Genomic DNA, 18,658 nt, shown 5'->3' on the forward strand with positions numbered 1-18,658 from the left:
AAGGCCACCTGGGCCTCTAATCACCCCTGCACATGCCCTTGCAAACAGGGGCCCATGTCATAAACATCCACCTAATCTAAGCCTCATTCCTGATTAAACTGTGTCCCAGTGTTTATTGAATTCTAACTTTCATGTCATTATAGATTATTTGAAGCTTTGCATTTAAAAATGCATTGACATGTCGTTTTTAGGTTAAAAATGTAATTCAATTGTCTTTGAAAATAAAGTTTTGTTTTTCATTATGTTAAAATTACTTTTATAAACATCTTTTGACATGCATATTACATGGATATGATGCAAAATTCTTTCATGAACATACAAATATTTTTTTATGTTTCTCAATGGTGACATTTAAAGCTGATTATAATAAATACAAATAGTCTAAAACAATTTGCATGAATACAAGGTAAGAAAGTTCCTTTCTATCCTTTTCCGCGTGTTTTATTCATTCCTAAAAAGACCAGTTTTGTCTTTTGTTTTCCTCTTCCCTCGATCTCCCTGACGCTCCGCCCTTTTCGTGCTCCGTCCAATCAGAGCAGAGAACGGCTTTTCGGGTCCGTGACCTCAGCGCTGCAGGAGAAAGGGGACCGAGCGAGCAGACTGTGGGGGGAGGGTCACGTGTGTACACACTGTAGGGCTCCGCAGCACTCCGGCAGTAGTAAAGTCAGTAACGGTCGGCCCCTTTTCAGTCCATGGCTCGCACGACGCGTTGACAGATGAAGACCGACCCAAGAAAAATCCGCTAAAGCGATTCGGCTCGCGCTTCCCGCTCCCCGTAACGGTTTGAGAGCTCGTGCACACCGAAGAGGACGTTTTTTAATTCTCTTTTTTCATTTAGTTTCTCCCCAAGACGACTAAAACATGCCAGTGGAAATGCTACATCCTAACCCCATGCCTCCGTAGTTTTTGACACGGATCCAGTCGTTTGTGGTGAGTTTTTAAACTCTCGCTTACACTAAAGTGAGCTTTTTCCCGTCTTTTTAACCTAAACGAAAGTAGAAAACCCGGCTGGTGGTTGGCTCGGTGCTGGAGAAAGTGCTTCATTTGAATCAATCTTAGTAGGAAATGTGAATGAAAGCCATTTTAGAGGCACTATGTGCATAAACATAAAGAAAATGTGGATATTTCCGCACTCCTATTCATTTTGAATGATCGTTGATGCTAACAATTCGTTTGCAGTTTGGACAATAGCACCTGGAGGTGCGTCTCTCAGTAAAGGTTTACTCACAAGGGCAAAAACAAAGAAATTTGATAGTAGTCTCTTAGGGGGGAAAACGCCCACACATGTCACGCAAAGTACAAGTTTAGTTTAAGCAAATTTCTTATGCAAAAAACAAATACATTTAATTTTTAAAGCTGATTTCACAGGGAAAAAATACTTTTTTCACCCAGAGATTTACTGCCTTTGTTAGCTAGCAACTGTATTTTGATCATTTGTAATGGTACATTTGACTTTGAATGACTCAAAAAATGCACTTTTGCAAAGCTTCAGCTTTGCTGTCAATGTCACCCCATGTGACACAGAGAGGTGGGCACGCATGGGCCTGGCTTAGAGTCAGTAAGCCTGCTTTGTGCTGACCATTGAACTGTGACTTTGTTGGTGCCGGTCACAGTCAAGCTTGTCGCCTGAGAGGAGCTGGAGAGACCGCTGAGACTGACCGTGACCTGTGGTCGACCACCGTTTAATCAAAGTTTACGAAAAAAAAACAAATGTCCGGCATTGAGAAGCAGCTTTCTTCCTGCTCTGTCTTCATGTAATGTTTAACAGGACATGCGTGTATGTACTTTAGCTTGTAACAAGATCTGTGTTTTGCAAGTCAAACACAGGCTGTCCTAGCCCCTACCCCTGACACTGCTGCACAGCCACAGCATTAAAGGGAATCACGTAATCTCATTCTCCTCCTGTAGTAATGTGTTGTCTCTGTGGAGTATAAAATCATGTGACATCATCCAGGACATTCTATGAAGACTCTGTAAATTCCAGTAAGGACATAAGCGGGTGTGGGCCCAGTATGTCACACTATTCCCATCAGTCTGGGAGATCTGGCTTCAAAACATTTAGACGTCAAGCGTGTGGGCGTCACTGTCAGGAGGTTGTAGTTGGTGGGGGCTGAAGCTTGCTGAGGCAGGGCCTCCCCCTCTGGGAATATTTAACTTAACCGCTTTTGACATGGCTAAGTTCAGAGGAAGCTTTTCCAGAAACCTTAATGTCCCACGAAAAACCAGACAAAGACTTTTCGCCAGTTCTTCTGGTCTCTTGTCGCTGTTAAATCCTCGGCGTGCCTCGTCAGAGACGAAGTCCATGAATTGTTGGTACAATGAATTAACTCAACTTTAAAGGCATTGAATAATTTCTGGAGAACATCATTTCAAGAGAGAGGGCGCTGACACTCAAAAAAGTAGAATGTTTAAAAATGTATTAGTTAATTACATTTATCTTAAAAAGGACAAAATTGGATCAACATTTCGAATATTTTTTTCTCAAGTTTATAAAAAACTTTGTTATTAAATGCACATTTGTACACCATATGCCTGTAGTTTGTAGTGAAAGGGTAATTACTTGGCCGTACTGTGTTTATAAATGTCTAGAAATGCATAAAATCTGGCAAACTTCTTGTTTCATAGCTGGCAAAATGAAGGTCAAAGAACAGTTTTAGGAGATCTAGAAGCTAATTGAAGTTTCTGTTTGAGCCAGTATCGGTAATGAAAAGGTAACCAGCAGGTGCCATCTCATCGCTTTGTCCCTTTAATTATCCCTAACTTCCTTCAAGTGATTCTAAAGCATGGGGATCCTCGTCAAAGTCTTGATTTAGTTTATGATCCCAAATTAAAAAAATCGCTTTGATTTATGTTTCACTAAAATTGAGTGACGTTAAACAGTTAGGTTTGTGTTTATAGCCGAAAGTATAGACTCATTCAGAAGAATTTAATAACCAAGCTTTTATTCATGTCAGTGAAACACAAGACACTATAGATCTCTCCAGACCTCCTCCTGTTGTGACCCCCCCCCCNNNNTTTTTTTTTTAAAGACTGTAACTCTACACTTTCTTCCTCCTGACTGACCTAAGCTCTGCAAGCTGGCCCGCTCACTCGGTGGGCTCATTACAGTTGCAGTGTACTGTGATCAGGGACAGAGACATTATGTGTATGTCTGTCTATGGCTGGAGGCCAAAACAGACCCTCTCGGTAGTGGCATTACGTAAGTGAACAGAGGAATTTTCCCCCTTTACTTGTATAATTACTCTTTCCCCTTAAAAACAAAACTCCTGCTCCCTTCGTCTTCATATTTTGAGGGAAAATCTCTTCCTGGAACAGATTGGCACACCTCCTAGATATTGTAATATTTATTTTATGGCCTTAACTTGAGCTGATGTATGTTTAAGCCATGACAGAGGACGTGAAACACTGAATTTGTGAAATATTTCAGTCGAACCCCTACCCCCATCTGCATCATAAACCTTTTCCTGGAACTTCACTTATTAATTTTTCGGTATGGCTGCATGCTCAGTCTTGCTAACGTGGCTGCAGCTCAGGAGAATTCATCTACCTTTAAGGTGTTTTCGCATTATTCTGTGGCCTGATGATAAAGATAAGCTCAGCGTTTTACAGGCGCTCGCATGTGACCGTGACGGCTGCAAAGAGATGCAGAGGACCGAAGGACAAACTTGCCACCACGTCAAACAAATACAGTCTTGTATTATCCTGCAGAACAATAGCCGTATTTGCTCTTGCCAGGGGAAAAAATTGTGGAGTTTGGAGGCAGAGCGAGCAAATGAAGCTCATTGTTTGCTGTTTGTTTTCAGGCAGTCAGATGCAGTGAAGTGAAATTAACAATTTTACCCAAAGCATAATGGCTTGTAGGTTTTTCTGCTCTTTTTCCAGGCAAAAAAAATAATTAAAGGAGTTGAAAAATTTTCAAAAGAAGAGAGAAATGCTTAGTTTAAGCTATCACTTTCTTATGTCCTTTTATCCTAATGCTTATCTCTCGTCTGTCCACCTGCAGCTCATCGTTTGAAAGTGCTTGACTAGTTTCAGAGCCCAGCGATGTGGATCTGCATGCTTCACAATGAGACAGATACCAGCGTGGACCTCCAGCTCTGCAGGGACTTCGGCCTCATCCTGTCAGTCTTGTCCCTCATCTACCTCCTGGTGTGCTTCCCTTTGGGGCTGTGCTACAACGTGCTGCTGGTTGTGGTGAACCTCTCCAACAAGGTCTCCCTGACCATGCCGGACGTATATTTCGTCAACATGGCCATCGCGGGTCTTGTGCTCAACCTGGTGGCGCCCATGGAGCTGCTGAGCTCCACCTTCACTCGATGGCATGTGTGGGATTACAACAATGAGGTCTACATCACGCTGCTGATACTCTTCAACATCTCGTCTCTGGTCATCATGTACTCCACCACGCTTCTCAGTCTGGACTACTACATCGAGCGGGCGCTACCACGCACGTACATGTCCAGCGTGTACAACACCAAACACGTGTGCGGTTTCATCTGGGGCGGCGCCGTGCTGACGAGCTTTTCTTCGCTGCTGTTCTATGTGTGCAATCACATCTCAGCAAAGATGGTGGAGTGCTCCAAAATGGAGAACAAGGAGGCGGCAGACGCCATCATGATGTTCATTGGCTACGTGGTCCCAGCCGTGGCTGTTCTCTATGCCTTTGTTCTCATCCTGCGCATCAGGAAGGAGTCCACGCCTCTGGATCAGGAGTCGGCTCGCCTGGACCCGTCTATACACCGGCTGTTGCTCGCCTCCGTCTGTGTCCAGTTTGTCCTGTGGACCCCATACTACATGACCCTTTTGGTTCACACTGTGGCTTTCGTACCAGGATTTATTAGCCACGCACGTGACTCTCCGACGTACAATTTTGTCAGATGTGTGTCGAAACTCCTGGCGTTCTCCAGCAGCTTCGCCATGCCACTCATGTACAGACAAATGAACAAAAACTTCTCCAGCAAGCTTCAGCGGCTGCTCAGGAGGCTGCACTTCAGAGACCAGTCCTGCCCTCACGAACACTCAACAGTGCAGCAAGTAGTGACGTGAGATCGCAATTTCCCCTCCCAGCTCTCGGCACAGCCAGCACTTACCCCCCACCCCACACCTCCTGCACAGAGCCAGGCTGGGCTTCCTCGACGCTCTGGACTGTGTTAAGAGCGACATAGCAAACTGTGGAATTTCCTGTCACTTTCCAGATCTTCATCTGATCTGTGGAGCGTTGCAGTGACAGGATCAACCAAGCAAAACCACTAAGTGCTGTTTTTTTTTTTTTCCTCAGTGTCAGCGTTTAAAGCTCTCAACCATCTCACTTTGCCTTCTGGTTCAGAGGTTGTAAAGTGCGTGAAATCCTCCAATCATCAGAGTGGACTTCTGTAAGAGTTCCACTCAAACCAGAACAAAATAACTAAGCAATCTATCTGTCAAAAGCTTCTTCTGCTATCAAAGCCTTTGAGTGACAGCAGAAGTCACCCCAAAAGCAGCTACAATTTTTTAATATCAAGTGAAAAATCGACCATTTTTTTGCTTGGTTTTGATTTCCTTTACCTGAGCACTTTGTTGTCTTGCATCAGTGGACATTGTTGACGTTAAGCTGCTGAACCATCAAGAGTCTTTGCTTCCATTCTCCTTCCAAACTGGAATCAAAATATTCCTTGCATTCAAGTTTTTCTGAACTGAATGGAGATCAGATGAAGTTTTTAAACATTTTATGAAAGTTGAAAGTATTTCATGAAGTGAAGAAATGCTAAATCTCTGACGTTTGGGGAAGTCACGAGGCCAAACTCTTTAATTCGCTCAAACGAAAAGTACTTTTATTTTCCACTTTGAAACCAAAACAAAGATTGTATTCAGGGTTCAGACATAACCGGTATACCTCTTGCGATTCTGCTGAAAAACATTAGCTGTTAATCATAAGCAGCTTTGATCCACCTGTTAAGCGGAGCTGACAGCTCAGGGTGGGACGATAAAATTGTGTCGAAGAACGCGTACGTGGAGAAGCTGACGCAGGGGCAGTGGCGTCCACAAAGAGTCTCCTGTGAGGCCCTGAGGCGGTGGCACGTACATTCCTCTCATCCCGTGAGCACTTGAGGGGTCGGGAGGCTTTGTCTGGTGGAAGTATTCCATCTCGAGGTCACAGAAGCAATCCTGCATGGATCTGAAAGCAAACACTTGGCATCAGCGTTGGTCTGCGCTGAAACTTTAATGCTGCTCACATGCATCAAAGCTACTTTTCTTTTTGACAAATGAGCTTTTTAAGCAGTGAACAGAATTTCTAAAATGTTAAAGAAACGTTGCACAATCTGTCACTCCATGAACATGATTATTCTTTATCAAAAGGGCCGTTTCTTCGTGTGGACACAAACCTGGCAGATGGGGCATTTTTGTAGGTGTTGCCACTGTAAAATCCCAGTAAGAAACATCTACCGATGATTATCACCTAAGTTTGTTTTAATTTATGTTTTTGAATAATATAAATGATTCAATCTTTGTGCTTTTGCTTTAAAGTCGCAAAGAATTGCAGGGTGTATTAACGGTAATTTGATCCTTATTTATTATTGCCAAGCTTGAGACAAAGCCTCATGCACATTCCTTTTTTTTTTTTTTGCTTCAAGAATTGTTTTTCTAAATCTGAAAGCGAATGAGTTTGATTTTTGCAGGATAGCATCATCGCTTCCTCCGTGATGCGTCAGGAGGAAGCGTTCTGCTCTGGCTGTTTACATTTCCAAACGCAGCATCCTCTTTCCCTCAAAAGCCCCTGACAGAGTTAATCATTGAGCTCAGACCGAAGTCCAAACGCCCGCTTGTACATTTAGAAATAAAAATCGACAGTTTGAGCTAAGCTGCATCAATCTCAGTTTGAAAAAAAAATGTGAAAAGCAGTTTTTATGAGCATTTTAAGCTGATCTCCTTTAGGGCACTTATGCAGAAAATTCAGCTAAATGAAAGCGACTGAAATCATGTGTGGTGATTGTGTGACATTTGATTCTGTCATCTGTGTGATACGGAAGCTTTGTGAATGGCTTTTAGTGGAGCAGCATCACCAAATGAGAAGAGCACGTTCGTCTGAGAGCCGTTTATTTTTAGAGATTTCTTCACACGGATGCAGGCAAGACATTATCTCCTACTTCCTTGTAGTGACTGAATTTAAGACGATAAAAGCTGATCCGTGTTAGAATCGATGCCTTTTTTTGTTTGCATACAAGAGTTCTGTATAAAAAAATGTAAATATTGTTTCTGAGAGAATTTCATAAATATCCTATGCTCTATTAAAAATACAATATTTTTGGAGAGAAACAATTTAATGTACTGTCAGCTGAGTCGAAGCCTGATTAAATAAGAAACTAACACAAAAGTATGTTGATAATCTTTCTTGCTTGCTTTTGATTCGTTCCCCTACTAATATTCAGAGTTTGGACTTTTAACCCCACTCAGGTCTGGGCAAGCTATCAGGCGAGCTGCAGCAACAGCCAGCGCCAAGACGGATGCCAGCGCGCGTGGAAGGACCTTTTACCACAGCAGTGGGAAAACAGCAGCATTCCACACATTCTGGGAATTGTTTTTTTGTTGTCTGTGGGCATGGCAGAGTAAGAATGCTGCTTTTGTCGATTAAAAAGAGTGTTGCATCGGGGTGAGAGGTGTTAAAAAAAAAAAAAAACTGGAAACTCTGTAAAAACCAGGTCAGGTGAGATGTAGGGAAATACATTATATAATTTGTGCTAATTTTGAAAGAAATTTTTACTAAAAGTTTTGAATTTTTTGCTGTTTATTATAAGTTTGTCTGCCTCTTTCAGTGCAGAAGTCATCATTACTTCAAAGATCTGGATAAAACCCTGTCGAATTCCCAGTTTTCCTGGTGCCGCACAGTCCTACCGGGAAAAGCTCTCAACAGGCTGCAGTCTTGCGATGAAAGAATGCTGATATAGCACCCTTTTTTAATGTGTTGCATTAAGCCTTCATGCGGTTCCTGGCGCTCCAGCAGCAGGAGGGTCAGCTGCAGACCACCTATGAAGAGGGAACATGCTGCTTGCACCTTCATCGGTTTGGTTTGGCTGTCGGGGAACATTTCACGCATAACCTCAGACCGCTGTTGTTTTTCTTAACAGGGGAAAAATAAAATTGTTCTGTAAAGTGTCAAGACAGGACAGGTTCCTGTTTGTGCTTCAGAAAAAGTAAAACAAAGGCCTTTATTTAGGGGGAAATTAACTAAATATAAAGGAAAACATAAGGAAACAGTTTGAATTTTTAAAACAAGATTTAAGAATAAAATATCCTTCATCTTTGACCCACCACGTTACTTCAGCTCTGGAGGAAACAAGTGGATCAACCTTCCTGACAGACCTGTCCATTTTTTTTACTTTTCCTCCATAGAGAGGAAGAACAAAAGAAAAATGTCAGAATTTCTGCTGAACTGTCAGAAACTGCAGAGAAGTTGAGCTGGACATAGACAGGAAGTTCTATTCGAGTTTGTGGTTGCGGATGCTGCACAAGCAGAGCAGGAACATCAGGGCGGTAAGTGGATGCAGACAATGATTTCACACAATAAACCCTCCAGTATTCTATTTCATTATAATCAAAACGGCACCAATCACTTTTAAACATTCAGAATAACACAAGGTTTAAAAAGATTCTAATATAAACCACTTATACTGAGTCTAACCATGTCTGATTGTTCACATTTTATTATTTTATATTATAAATAAAACATTTAATCTTTAAAAGGTACTACACTACCTATCAGTTTTTCATCACTTATCGCTTTACCTTCAATTTCTCTGCAATAAAATCACGTTTTCTGCTTTCCAAACATCATGGATTACTTTCTTCACTAGTGGGCCATCTTGTGGTATAAATGGGAACTGCATACCTTCTAGTCATGGTTCAAAATAAGAGCTTGATAACGGACAATCCATCCATCCATTTTCTTGACCGCTTCATCCCTTTCGGGGTCGCGGGGTGCCGGAGCCTATCCCGGCCACTGATGGGCGAAGGCGGGGTACACCCTGGACAGGTCGCCATTCTGTCGCAGGGCCTCAATCACACACACATCCACTCTCACATCCACACCTAGGGGCAATTTAGAGTCACCAGTTAACCTATGAAGCATGTTTTTGGACGGTGGGAGGAAGCCGGAGTCCCCGGTGAAAACCCACGCATGCACGGGGAGAACATGCAAACTCCACACAGAAAGGTCCCAGCCGGGATTCGAACCGGGGCCTTCTCGCTGTGAGGCGAGAGCGCTAACCACTTGCGCCACCGTGCAGCCCGATAACGGACAAAATTACCTTTAATATTATCCCATTTTTAATATTTATTAAACTTAATGTTACAATTAATATTTTTCGTTCTCTTCTCTTGTCTGCTTAAAGGAAATAGTGATTTTTTTTTACACAATTAGGTTATTCTCATTTGTATTTTAATATATATATATATATATATCATAAATTATCTTATCACCACTCCCAGGTTGTTGCTGTGTTTTTATTTTTTTAAGACAAAAAACTATCTACACAAAATTGCACATTGACTCATCCAACACATTTTATCTGATCCTATAGTTAACAGAAATAGAAGGGTCCAAAAATAAAGAAAACACACCTCGTGTGGTCTCAGTTTTGCTCCTTTTTGAATCTGCTGACGTTAAATCTAAAGCAAAAGCTTTGTGTTTCATTCAGCTAGCTGCCATTTCTATTAAAAAAATATTTCCCCATTTCCTGTGTGAGGAAACCTGCCAGTGCTGTAGCTTGCACTGACAGAATAAGAAAAGAAAAAAGCTGTCATTCTGATGTCAGAGTTGCCGGATGTTGGTGGCTTTGCACAGAGTTTCCACAGAAGTCACAACTCCATACCTCCAGGCACTTTCACAACATGGTCTGCACTTCTCAGTAGCCTTTGGCTGCCTTATAATGAACTGACTTCTCTCTCTGTCAGCTCCTCAGAGTCAGATTCTGTCCTCTAGAGGCAAAACCAGGACTCCTCTTGTTATGGGAGGTTCATATTTTCCTTATACCCCTAAAAAACCCACGAACATCTCTGAATTATTATTTATGAAACACAAATCTGTGATACTGCAGTGGGTTTAGGTTTTTGATGACAGTAGAATGTATTCCATCGGTACATCTTTATCTAGACCTTCACTATAGCAGACATGTTTTTTATAAGTCTGGATTTATTGCTCCTATCTGGCTCCCCTGCAGACTGAACACGTCTGGACACGAAATGTAGACAAAATCTAAACTTTACACTTCGCCTTGGAGGAAGACTCTTGAAGCCCCAGCTTTGTCTTTTTTTTTTTTGTTTTTTAATCTTGAATATTAATGTAATGCTAACAATAAAAATGCCGCATGTGACAATCATATCCAGATTGAATAAAATTGTTCAAAAAAATACCGTTGGATCATTCTGTTTACATGATCTTCGAGGCTGAAAGCTCGACAACCTGGGAGAACAAATAGCACAAAAAAATATAAGTGGTTTCCATAGCAACCCAACCCTCGATAGGGGGAACTCCACGCCGCACTTATTTGCTGTCCAGACTTTTGCTTCCTGTCAAAATCAGCACACACTGAAGTTTCTGCTTGAACTACAAAAGAACACAAAAAAGAAAAGAAAGAAAGGGAGGCCTTTAATCTGATGAGGGTGAGAAAGCTTCAGAGAGAGATCATCTCTCGACTTTCTGCATCCCCACCCTCCTCGCATCCACAGACGGGGCTGGACCAAGCAGCAGGTGGTGCAGAAGGGAGGTCTGGACGTGGGATTTACAGATCCCCGACTGCGCCGGACAAGCATGGAGGAGCAATAAATCCCAGCTTCTATGTGAGTACAACTGTTGATCCTGATGCTTTTGTTTCCTCAAATTATGTTTTGTGAGAATACACTAGTGTGCTTTGTCTTGGTCTCATGGGAAAACATTTCTGCAATTTTAGTTAATAGAAAAAAATGAAAAACTTTCAAACATTTTTTTCTTTTTTTTACAGATTTGATGGGTAATTACTGTTGAAGCTTAGATGGTGCTTGTTAAGTTTTTTTTTTATTATATAAAGGTTTAGGCTGCTTATTTCACTTAAAGGTTGATATTTTTCAAGAAAGATATCAAGAATTATGTTGCCCTGGTGCTCATATAGTCAATGTACATATTTTAGATAACTGCATTAAAGGGTGCTTTTATTGAAGAGCCTGCATTAATATTGCAGAGGTTGTTCTCTAATAAAAAAATAAAACCATGAAGATGATAAATGTCTGAGAAAGACCACTTTAACCTATCCAAAAACAGAATGTTAGAAAGAGAATTTTGATTGAAAACGTCAACTTTTTGGTTTATGATATAAAAGTTATTAAATGCTGGGGTTGTTTTTTATGAATAGTGATTATTTCTTGCCAAAACCAGTTGGAGTGAGCTTTGGTTGTCTGTGGATTTTGAAGGAGGATTTCAATGAATCTGTTTAAGTCTGAGGCTTGAATGTTAATGTGTCCTTATAGCAGTCTGCTATCCACTTTCCTATCTGTAAAAGCTGTAATTTAAGCGTCATCGAATAAGCTTTTCTTTTTAACAAAAATACCCCAAAACAGGGGGCCAAACAAACACTATCATAACTGAAAAAGGCCTTTTTTCTGGCCTCTTCCTCTAATGATATTTCTGTCATTTTCTCTCCTCCTCTTCACTCCGCAGCTCAGGTGTCACAGCAATAGCATCCCTCGCTGCATAAAGATTCACATGTTTGGAGAGACAGCAGTTCTCCAATTGGATGACTCAAAAGAGGCGAGGAAAGATGCCCTCTAATCTCAGGGGCACAAATTAAAAAAAAAAAAAAAAAAAACGTGACTCAGCGAAAGGCCGCGGGCGCTTTGAAGACATGGAGGCGCTTCTGTTTTGCATCAATAATGTACAGGCAGATGGAACCTGATGTTGGGATGGGGTCGAGGACTCTCGTCACCTGACTTTTGTCAACATGTGCCTGCAGGATAAATGAGCCTCCTTTCCAAGAGACTAAACTGGGAACTTGCAGGGCTCAGTGATGTAGTGGCTACGTTTGATGTACATGTGGCTCCTTTAAGACGGGCCGACCACAGTCAGCATGGAACGGCAGACTCCTGCTTTGATGTGGATACATGACAACACCACAGAACCACTGAACACTTCAGATGCATTCAACTGCACAGATCTGAGTGAAAACTCTGACAAGTACCAGTCTTACGTAGTTGGTCTTTTCCTGTCCTGTCTGTACACCATCCTCCTCTTTCCCATTGGATTCATTGGCAACATCTTGATACTGGTGGTGAACCTGAACCACAGAGAGAAGATGACCATCCCTGATGTCTACTTTGTGAACCTCGCAGTGGCAGACCTCATCCTGGTGGCGGATTCCCTCATTGAGGTTTTCAATCTGAATGAGAAGTATTACGACTATGCGGTCCTCTGCACCTTCATGTCCCTTTTCCTGCAGGTCAACATGTACAGCAGCATCTTCTTTCTCACCTGGATGAGCTTTGACAGGTACGTGGCCCTGGCGAGCTCCATGAACAGCAGCCCACTGAGGACCATGCAGCACGCCAAGCTTAGCTGTGGTCTCATTTGGATGGCCTCCATCCTGGCCACGCTCCTCCCGTTCACCATCGTGCAGACGCAGCACAGGGGTGAGCTACACTTCTGCTTTGCCAACGTCTACGAGATCCAGTGGCTGGAGGTAACCATCGGCTTTTTGGTGCCATTCACCATCATCGGCCTGTGCTACTCTCTGATTGGGCGAATCCTCATGAAGGCTCAGAAGCACCGTGGGCTGTGGCCGCGCCGGCAGAAAGCTCTACGCATGATCGTGGTGGTGGTCCTCGTCTTCTTCATCTGCTGGCTGCCAGAAAACGTCTTCATCAGCATCCAGTTACTGCAGGGAAAAGCTGACTCATCGCAAAGGACTGCCGTCACCCTGTGGCACGACTACCCCCTCACGGGTCACATTGTCAACCTGGCAGCTTTCTCCAACAGCTGCCTCAACCCCATTATCTACAGCTTTCTCGGGGAAACCTTCAGGGACAAACTGCGCCTCTTCATTAAGCAAAACGCCAGCTGGTCTTTGGTAAACCGCTTTTGCCACCATGGCCTCGATTTACACCTTTCAGTCAGGAGCAAAGTGTCTGAAGTGTGACTGCAAACATTCTATGAAGCCATCTGTTCTGCCTTCTTCACGTCATTCTTGAATAGCATCCATCCAGCTGCTTTCTATCATCCAAAAGTTGACATAATCTCCCCGACGACTGAACAAAAAGAAAAAACGAACCCCTGAAGACGAATTTCATGTCTTCAGTATATTGGAAAGGCAAAGCTCATGTCAGCTAAATCAGTTTGTCTTCACATTTTGCTTTTTTTGATTTAAGTTTATTTGTTTAATTGTATTTTTAAGTTAGCAGTGTGGCTACGTAGTACAGTACGTGAAAGGAAATTAAAGATAAAAGCATTTAAAAGCCTTTTTTTATTTTAAACTGAAACACAAAGGAAGAGCCAGGACACACTGGAGAGACTTCGTCTCTTGGCTGGCCTGGAAACGCCTCGGGGAGCTGGAGGAAGTGACCGGGGCGCGGAAGAAGATGGATGGATGGATGATGCCACATATATTAACTTGGTATCACAAATGATTGTGGGGGCTGGGGAAACCATTAAAAACTAACAAACAATAAGAACTCAGCTTTGTTCCGTTTTCTTAATTCCAAAATACACTTAGAATGTATTTAAAATTTTACCTTAAATATGGAGAGTTCCCAATATATTCTTAATTTTTTTTCTCCACATTGTACTCAAATGGCATTAGAATTTTGCCTTTTGCACAATTACAGTAGATTATGAAAATCTTAATAATTTAGGCTTTCCCATCAAAATTCATAGGAAAAAATTTAATAATTTCTTTATTTCTCATTAAAGATTCAAAAATGTCTTCTGTAAGTAGAGCTGCAAGTAGATTCAATCTCTTGTTTTGATTTAAAACAGTAAAGTTCTATTTTTGTGCTCGAATTATGCTTTTATTATACATTATAAATTATTTAAATGATGAACTGTATTATTCAAACATTTTTTTATTTATATTATTTTCTCTTGAATTGTGAAGAATTCAGAAAAATGACTGTGTTTGAAGAAAAAAGGGACATTTGGCTGTTACTTTCTCTATTTAAAAAAAATCATGCAATGATTTGGTGTTAAGCACTCAGAAAAACATTTTTAAACTCCCAACAAATAGTAGTAAAATATTTCTGATGTTTTTTAATTATTATTATTTTTGTAATTTTTCTAGGGTTTTTTGATAGCAGCTTTGCACAATTTTACAAATTTCACTTCATTAAAAATCTGGCTTTTCCTCTTTTTTGTCGTCATTTTCACAGTTGCAATGAAAAGCTTTCATTTTTAATAATTTAAAAAACGCCTTGATCCTTTCTTGCACAAATGTCACAGAAATTGTTCAGCACTTGCTCACGGTGCAACAATCCAAACAGTTTTAACTAGAAAAGAGCCTACTTTTAAATGCCACGTGTGCATGCAATGTGTGTAAGCATAACCAGAAAGAACACAGCTGCGTGCATGCATTGTTGCGAACATCTAATTTAAAGATGATTCCAATTCGCAGACTATCACGCCTTTTTCATTTCCTCCCAGTAGCTGTCAAGGGAAGAAGCAGGTGTTATACTGAGAGGAAGGCATAAACATATTCTTCATCCTTGACAGCATGAAGCTGCTGCATTTATTTGTTTATTTTAAAGTACGCTCCAAAGAACAGCAACGCTCCACATCTGACAACTGTAATGCGCCATTAAGGCTCAACATTTAATAATTTATTGTATTTCATTTATTTCATGTTTTATTTACTTCTGTGTGGCCTATTTCCCTGACATTTTTCCATTATGAAGCAGAACCCTTTATGTTAATCAATACTTCAATACATCAAACAGAAAATGGCCCCATAATGGCTCCATAATTTAGACAATGACTCATGAACTCATTGCAGGTCGCTCTTATTCCACCTCTTTAACCACTTGTTCATAATTAATTAAACACTCCCTCAAAAGAAATACGCTCATTAAAGGTAACACTTTAATTTATTGCATCAAGCTACAAGTAGAAGCAGTTTTGAAGGATCAGATCTGTTTGTTCCTTCATCTTACTGAAGTTGTCTGTAGTTCTGCATCATTTACCATGTCTCTGTGCAACTTGCATTGTCTCAAAAATGTCTATGCATATGAAATGCTGAAGATGTATCATACCAAAGACAAATAAAGGAATCGCACCTATCCGCTGGGGATTTCAGAGACGTGAAAACAGTTTTTTGTTTCGCCAGCTTCTGAGTCTTGTCCACGAGGGGGTCCGAGATAATAACATGACTGGGAAAAGCACAAAAATAAATGTTATTCCAGCTGTAGCCATCCTGGGAAAGCAGAGCTGAGGGTTGTCTGGTGGATTGTTTACTAACGGCCTCTAAAAAATGCTAAACTTGCTGCAGAAACACAAAAGTACTTTTGATTTATAGGCTTAAATTATTTTGGGGATTTAAGTCTATAAACATTAAATTGTAATTTTTGTGCATGAATGTATTCAATGTCTTTAAAGGAGCACATGGACACAAAGACCATTGCAATGTGTGCTGCCATGTTCACAAGCATGAACGTTTAAGCCTTCAGCTGCAGACGAGACGCTATATCTATACATCCTGACATGCACACGCTCTGCACTCTCATGTGACATGCTGTGAGGAGAGCACCACAGTGACTTGTGTGAACAGCTGAGACTACTGAGCAGGGTTAAAGGTTCTGCGGTGACTCACGTCATCAAAAGAAAAAAGGGTGCGACTTTTACCCCTGCTTTATTCGTACCAACAATGAAACGAAAACAGAAAAGATCTTAGAATTATTGTAAAAATAAAAGTTTTGAGTTCTAAAACAGTTAAAAAAATAAAATTAAGTTTATTTTGGAATACAAAAAAGAGTTTACTACAAGAATAATACTATTCATGTTGACAAATTGCTCATTCTGAATTGTAAGTAAATAATAAGAAAAAGTACTTAAGATTTGTTTGAGTCAGATATAATCAGCTCTTGATCCATAATATTACCACAAAGTAGCTTACTTTAGAACTCTTTAGAGTAACCCTTGTGAGTCATTTTAATGACAGTCCTCCAGTCTGCTAAATATCATAAAGCAAGGAAAGTGGAGTTTCATTCAAGAAGTCTTCCATTTTTCGTCTTAAGTAAGAAAGATGCTGGAAATTGTCGAACTTTAAAGCGAGTATTCTGAAGGTGGAGCGCGTTAAGGTAATTACAGCTGGATAAGCCAGGGCTTATGTATAATTATAAAACTCTGCACTCGGTGGACCTTAGCAGCTAAATAATGGATTAGACATATAATTGCATTTGTACATTAAAAACCCCTGCAGGGAAGAAGATGGGCAGCGCAGAACAGATTAGCCTCCCAGACACAGAGACAAAACAAAAAAAGAGATTGGAGATTTACATGAAATAATTAAGCAGATGCTAAGCGTCTGGCAACATTAAATATAACATCTTAAGTCAGCATGAATGCAAGTTTAATTTTTTTGTTGCACTTTCTTTTTTTCTCGTATTATCAAGTTTTATTATAAATGTAAATGTTTTAGGCCTAAACAGTGGATTCTAAATGAGAAATGTAGACATAAAAAAGGCTTGTGAAATAAAAAAATATATATATTATAAGCTTCCCATAACTGAAATGCAATACACATAACCACAAATAGAAAAAAAATGTTTTTATTTTACAAAGATACCTTTAAATCTTTGAAAATGTGACTTTTTGGAGGAAATGCCCAAAACTTATTGTGATGCTGCTCCCTTACAAAAATAATCAGATTTTTTTTAGCTTATTTCTTCCTGTTCTTCATAGATTTGCTTTAATTTACTTTAAGATTGAAGATTGTGTAGGCTGGTTACAGAAAGTTAAGAATTCTAGTATGCAGGGTCTCTGCCCTATTGATTTTAACCACTTGTTGCTATGTACAATCTATCAGCGTGGTTTGATCAATACATTTAATATACATTAAATAATGTAATACTTTGCCATTGATTTCCTAAAGGATCAATATTTTCAAAACATGGTTTTAAATTTAAGTTCAAATGGAAAATCTGAAATAAACATAAAATAAAAAATACCTATATATATATATAGAATGAGCTAATAGTGAGGGATCAGGTGACATAGAGGAGGAAAATTGCGCAAGTGTCTCATTTTACCACAACATCCGTGTGTTGCTGTTGTTTGCAGGCGGACGTGCCTGCACGCCAGCAACAGATCTGCGCGCATGCGCACATCATTGTTTTGATTGAAAATGCCGTCGGTTTCGAAAACGGCGGCCAATGCGTCTCCTCAAACTGAGAAACCTACCCACTATACGTAAGTAGCGCCGCTGCGCGAAAAAGACACAAATGCTCGTTGCAAAAAAACGACTGGCTACTCGTCCGCCGCGGCGCGTTTGCATTTCTGACATTCCTCAACTCTTGCGAGTGCGTTAAAAAACATGGTGCTTTTCCTGGCTTTGTGACTCCCCAACGTAACAGCAAGCAGCGACCGCTTAACGACGCCAAGAAATTCGGACTCGTTAAATCACTAAATTCATAAGCCATTCGCAATTCGGCTCGTTTAAAATCCATTCAAAAGCCAAAAGGAATAGTTCTTAATCGGCTGTGTTGTGTTTATAGCTTGGTGTGCTAATTGGTTAGCAAGAATCATGCTAACCAGTCTGCTTGTGGAAAGCTCGGCCTTATTTTGTGTTTCCCCCTTATTACGTACTCTATTTGGCGTACGCTACGGGGTTTTCCATGGGCGCACGAGGAAACTCTTGCGTAGTTTGTGTTCAGAATACCAAGCTAACGTCAGTGACCTAATATGAGCTACAACACGACCAGTTTGGCACGACACCATTACTCCTCCTTTGTTTTGGTTTCGTTTGTCGCTGTGTAAACGTTGTTCGGGTTATTTAAACGACTTTTTGCTTGTTTTTGCTCGCTTGTTTCAGGTACTTAAAGGAGTTCAGGACAGAGCAGTGCCCGTTGTTCCTCCAGCACAAGTGCACTCAGCACAGACCCTTTACCTGCTTTCATTGGCATTTTCTCAACCAGCGACGTAGGCGACCCATTAGAAGGAGAGACGGAACCTTTAACTACAGCCCGGACGTGTACTGCACGAAGTACGACGAGACTACAGGCATTTGCCCCGATGGAGATGAGTGAGTACCTGTCAACAATCAGTACTGTGTTGCGTTGTACCGCCAATACGTCACAGATCAGACTACCAAAATAAATGCATTTTTGGGGGGAGTGCATTGACTTTATTGAGTTTCAGCTTTTAATTTGGTCTATCAGTCTTTTTGGTGAGATTGTTACATTTATATAAATCTATAAGACTTGCAATTTAATATATATAAAGTTTTTATTCTTTGTATCTCGATCGGAGTACAATTGATATGCAACAAAACGAAAAAGTGTGCAAACTAAAAATAAACTGCAAAAAACAAGAAACTCTGCTACATATAAATGTGACCCAACAGCAAATAATAAGAAACAATGTTGCAAATAAAATAAAATCTACAGATAAAAGGTAACAATGCTGCAAATAATATAAATGCTATACATAAAACAAAATGTGGTTGCAAAAAAAAAA

At 40.6% G+C, this 18,658-nt stretch overlaps 3 protein-coding genes across 8 annotated transcripts in view; all 3 read left to right on the top strand.

The window, feature by feature from the left end:
• The first annotated feature begins 570 nt into the window (after positions 1-570).
• On the top strand, positions 571-7,351 carry gpr146 (G protein-coupled receptor 146). Its single transcript, XM_024272428.2, has 2 exons — positions 571-930; positions 4,004-7,351. The coding sequence occupies exon 2, from the start codon at positions 4,045-4,047 to the stop codon at positions 5,044-5,046; it is 1,002 nt and encodes a 333-aa protein (XP_024128196.1). The 5' UTR covers positions 571-930; positions 4,004-4,044; the 3' UTR covers positions 5,047-7,351.
• Positions 7,352-7,498: 147 nt separating this feature from the next.
• Positions 7,499-13,530, top strand: gper1 (G protein-coupled estrogen receptor 1). Of its 3 annotated transcripts, none has more exons than XM_036213198.1 (2): positions 7,499-8,508; positions 10,702-13,530. In XM_036213198.1, exon 2 carries the CDS (start codon positions 12,072-12,074, stop codon positions 13,134-13,136), a length of 1,065 nt encoding a protein of 354 aa, XP_036069091.1. In that variant the 5' UTR covers positions 7,499-8,508; positions 10,702-12,071; the 3' UTR covers positions 13,137-13,530. The 3 variants fall into 3 exon arrangements, with proteins under 3 accessions (XP_036069091.1, XP_036069093.1, XP_036069092.1); XM_036213200.1 differs by lacking the exon at positions 7,499-8,508 and having other exon boundaries at positions 9,610-12,680; positions 12,756-13,530; XM_036213199.1 differs by lacking the exon at positions 7,499-8,508 and having other exon boundaries at positions 9,610-10,812; positions 11,666-13,530.
• Positions 13,531-17,245: 3,715 nt separating this feature from the next.
• The window catches only part of unkl (unk like zinc finger), a 19,025-nt gene continuing 17,612 nt past the window's right edge, over positions 17,246-18,658 (top strand). For all 4 annotated transcript variants that reach the window (XM_024272418.2, XM_024272416.2, XM_024272417.2 and 1 more), the window contains exons 1-2: positions 17,246-17,392; positions 18,015-18,224. In XM_024272418.2, the coding sequence (XP_024128186.1) occupies positions 17,328-17,392; positions 18,015-18,224 (275 nt within the window). In that variant the 5' untranslated portion in view covers positions 17,246-17,327. The remainder of the gene's footprint in view (positions 17,393-18,014; positions 18,225-18,658) is intronic.

This window comes from Oryzias melastigma, linkage group LG8 (assembly GCF_002922805.2).
Source record: "Oryzias melastigma strain HK-1 linkage group LG8, ASM292280v2, whole genome shotgun sequence".
Lineage (NCBI taxonomy): Eukaryota > Metazoa > Chordata > Actinopteri > Beloniformes > Adrianichthyidae > Oryzias > Oryzias melastigma.

Bases quoted from the DNA above. Each gene is read 5' to 3' on its own strand.
- gper1 (XM_036213198.1), top strand. From the start codon at position 12,072: ATGGAACGGCAGACTCCTGCTTTGATGTGGATACATGACAACACCACA.
- gpr146 (XM_024272428.2), top strand. From the start codon at position 4,045: ATGTGGATCTGCATGCTTCACAATGAGACAGATACCAGCGTGGACCTC.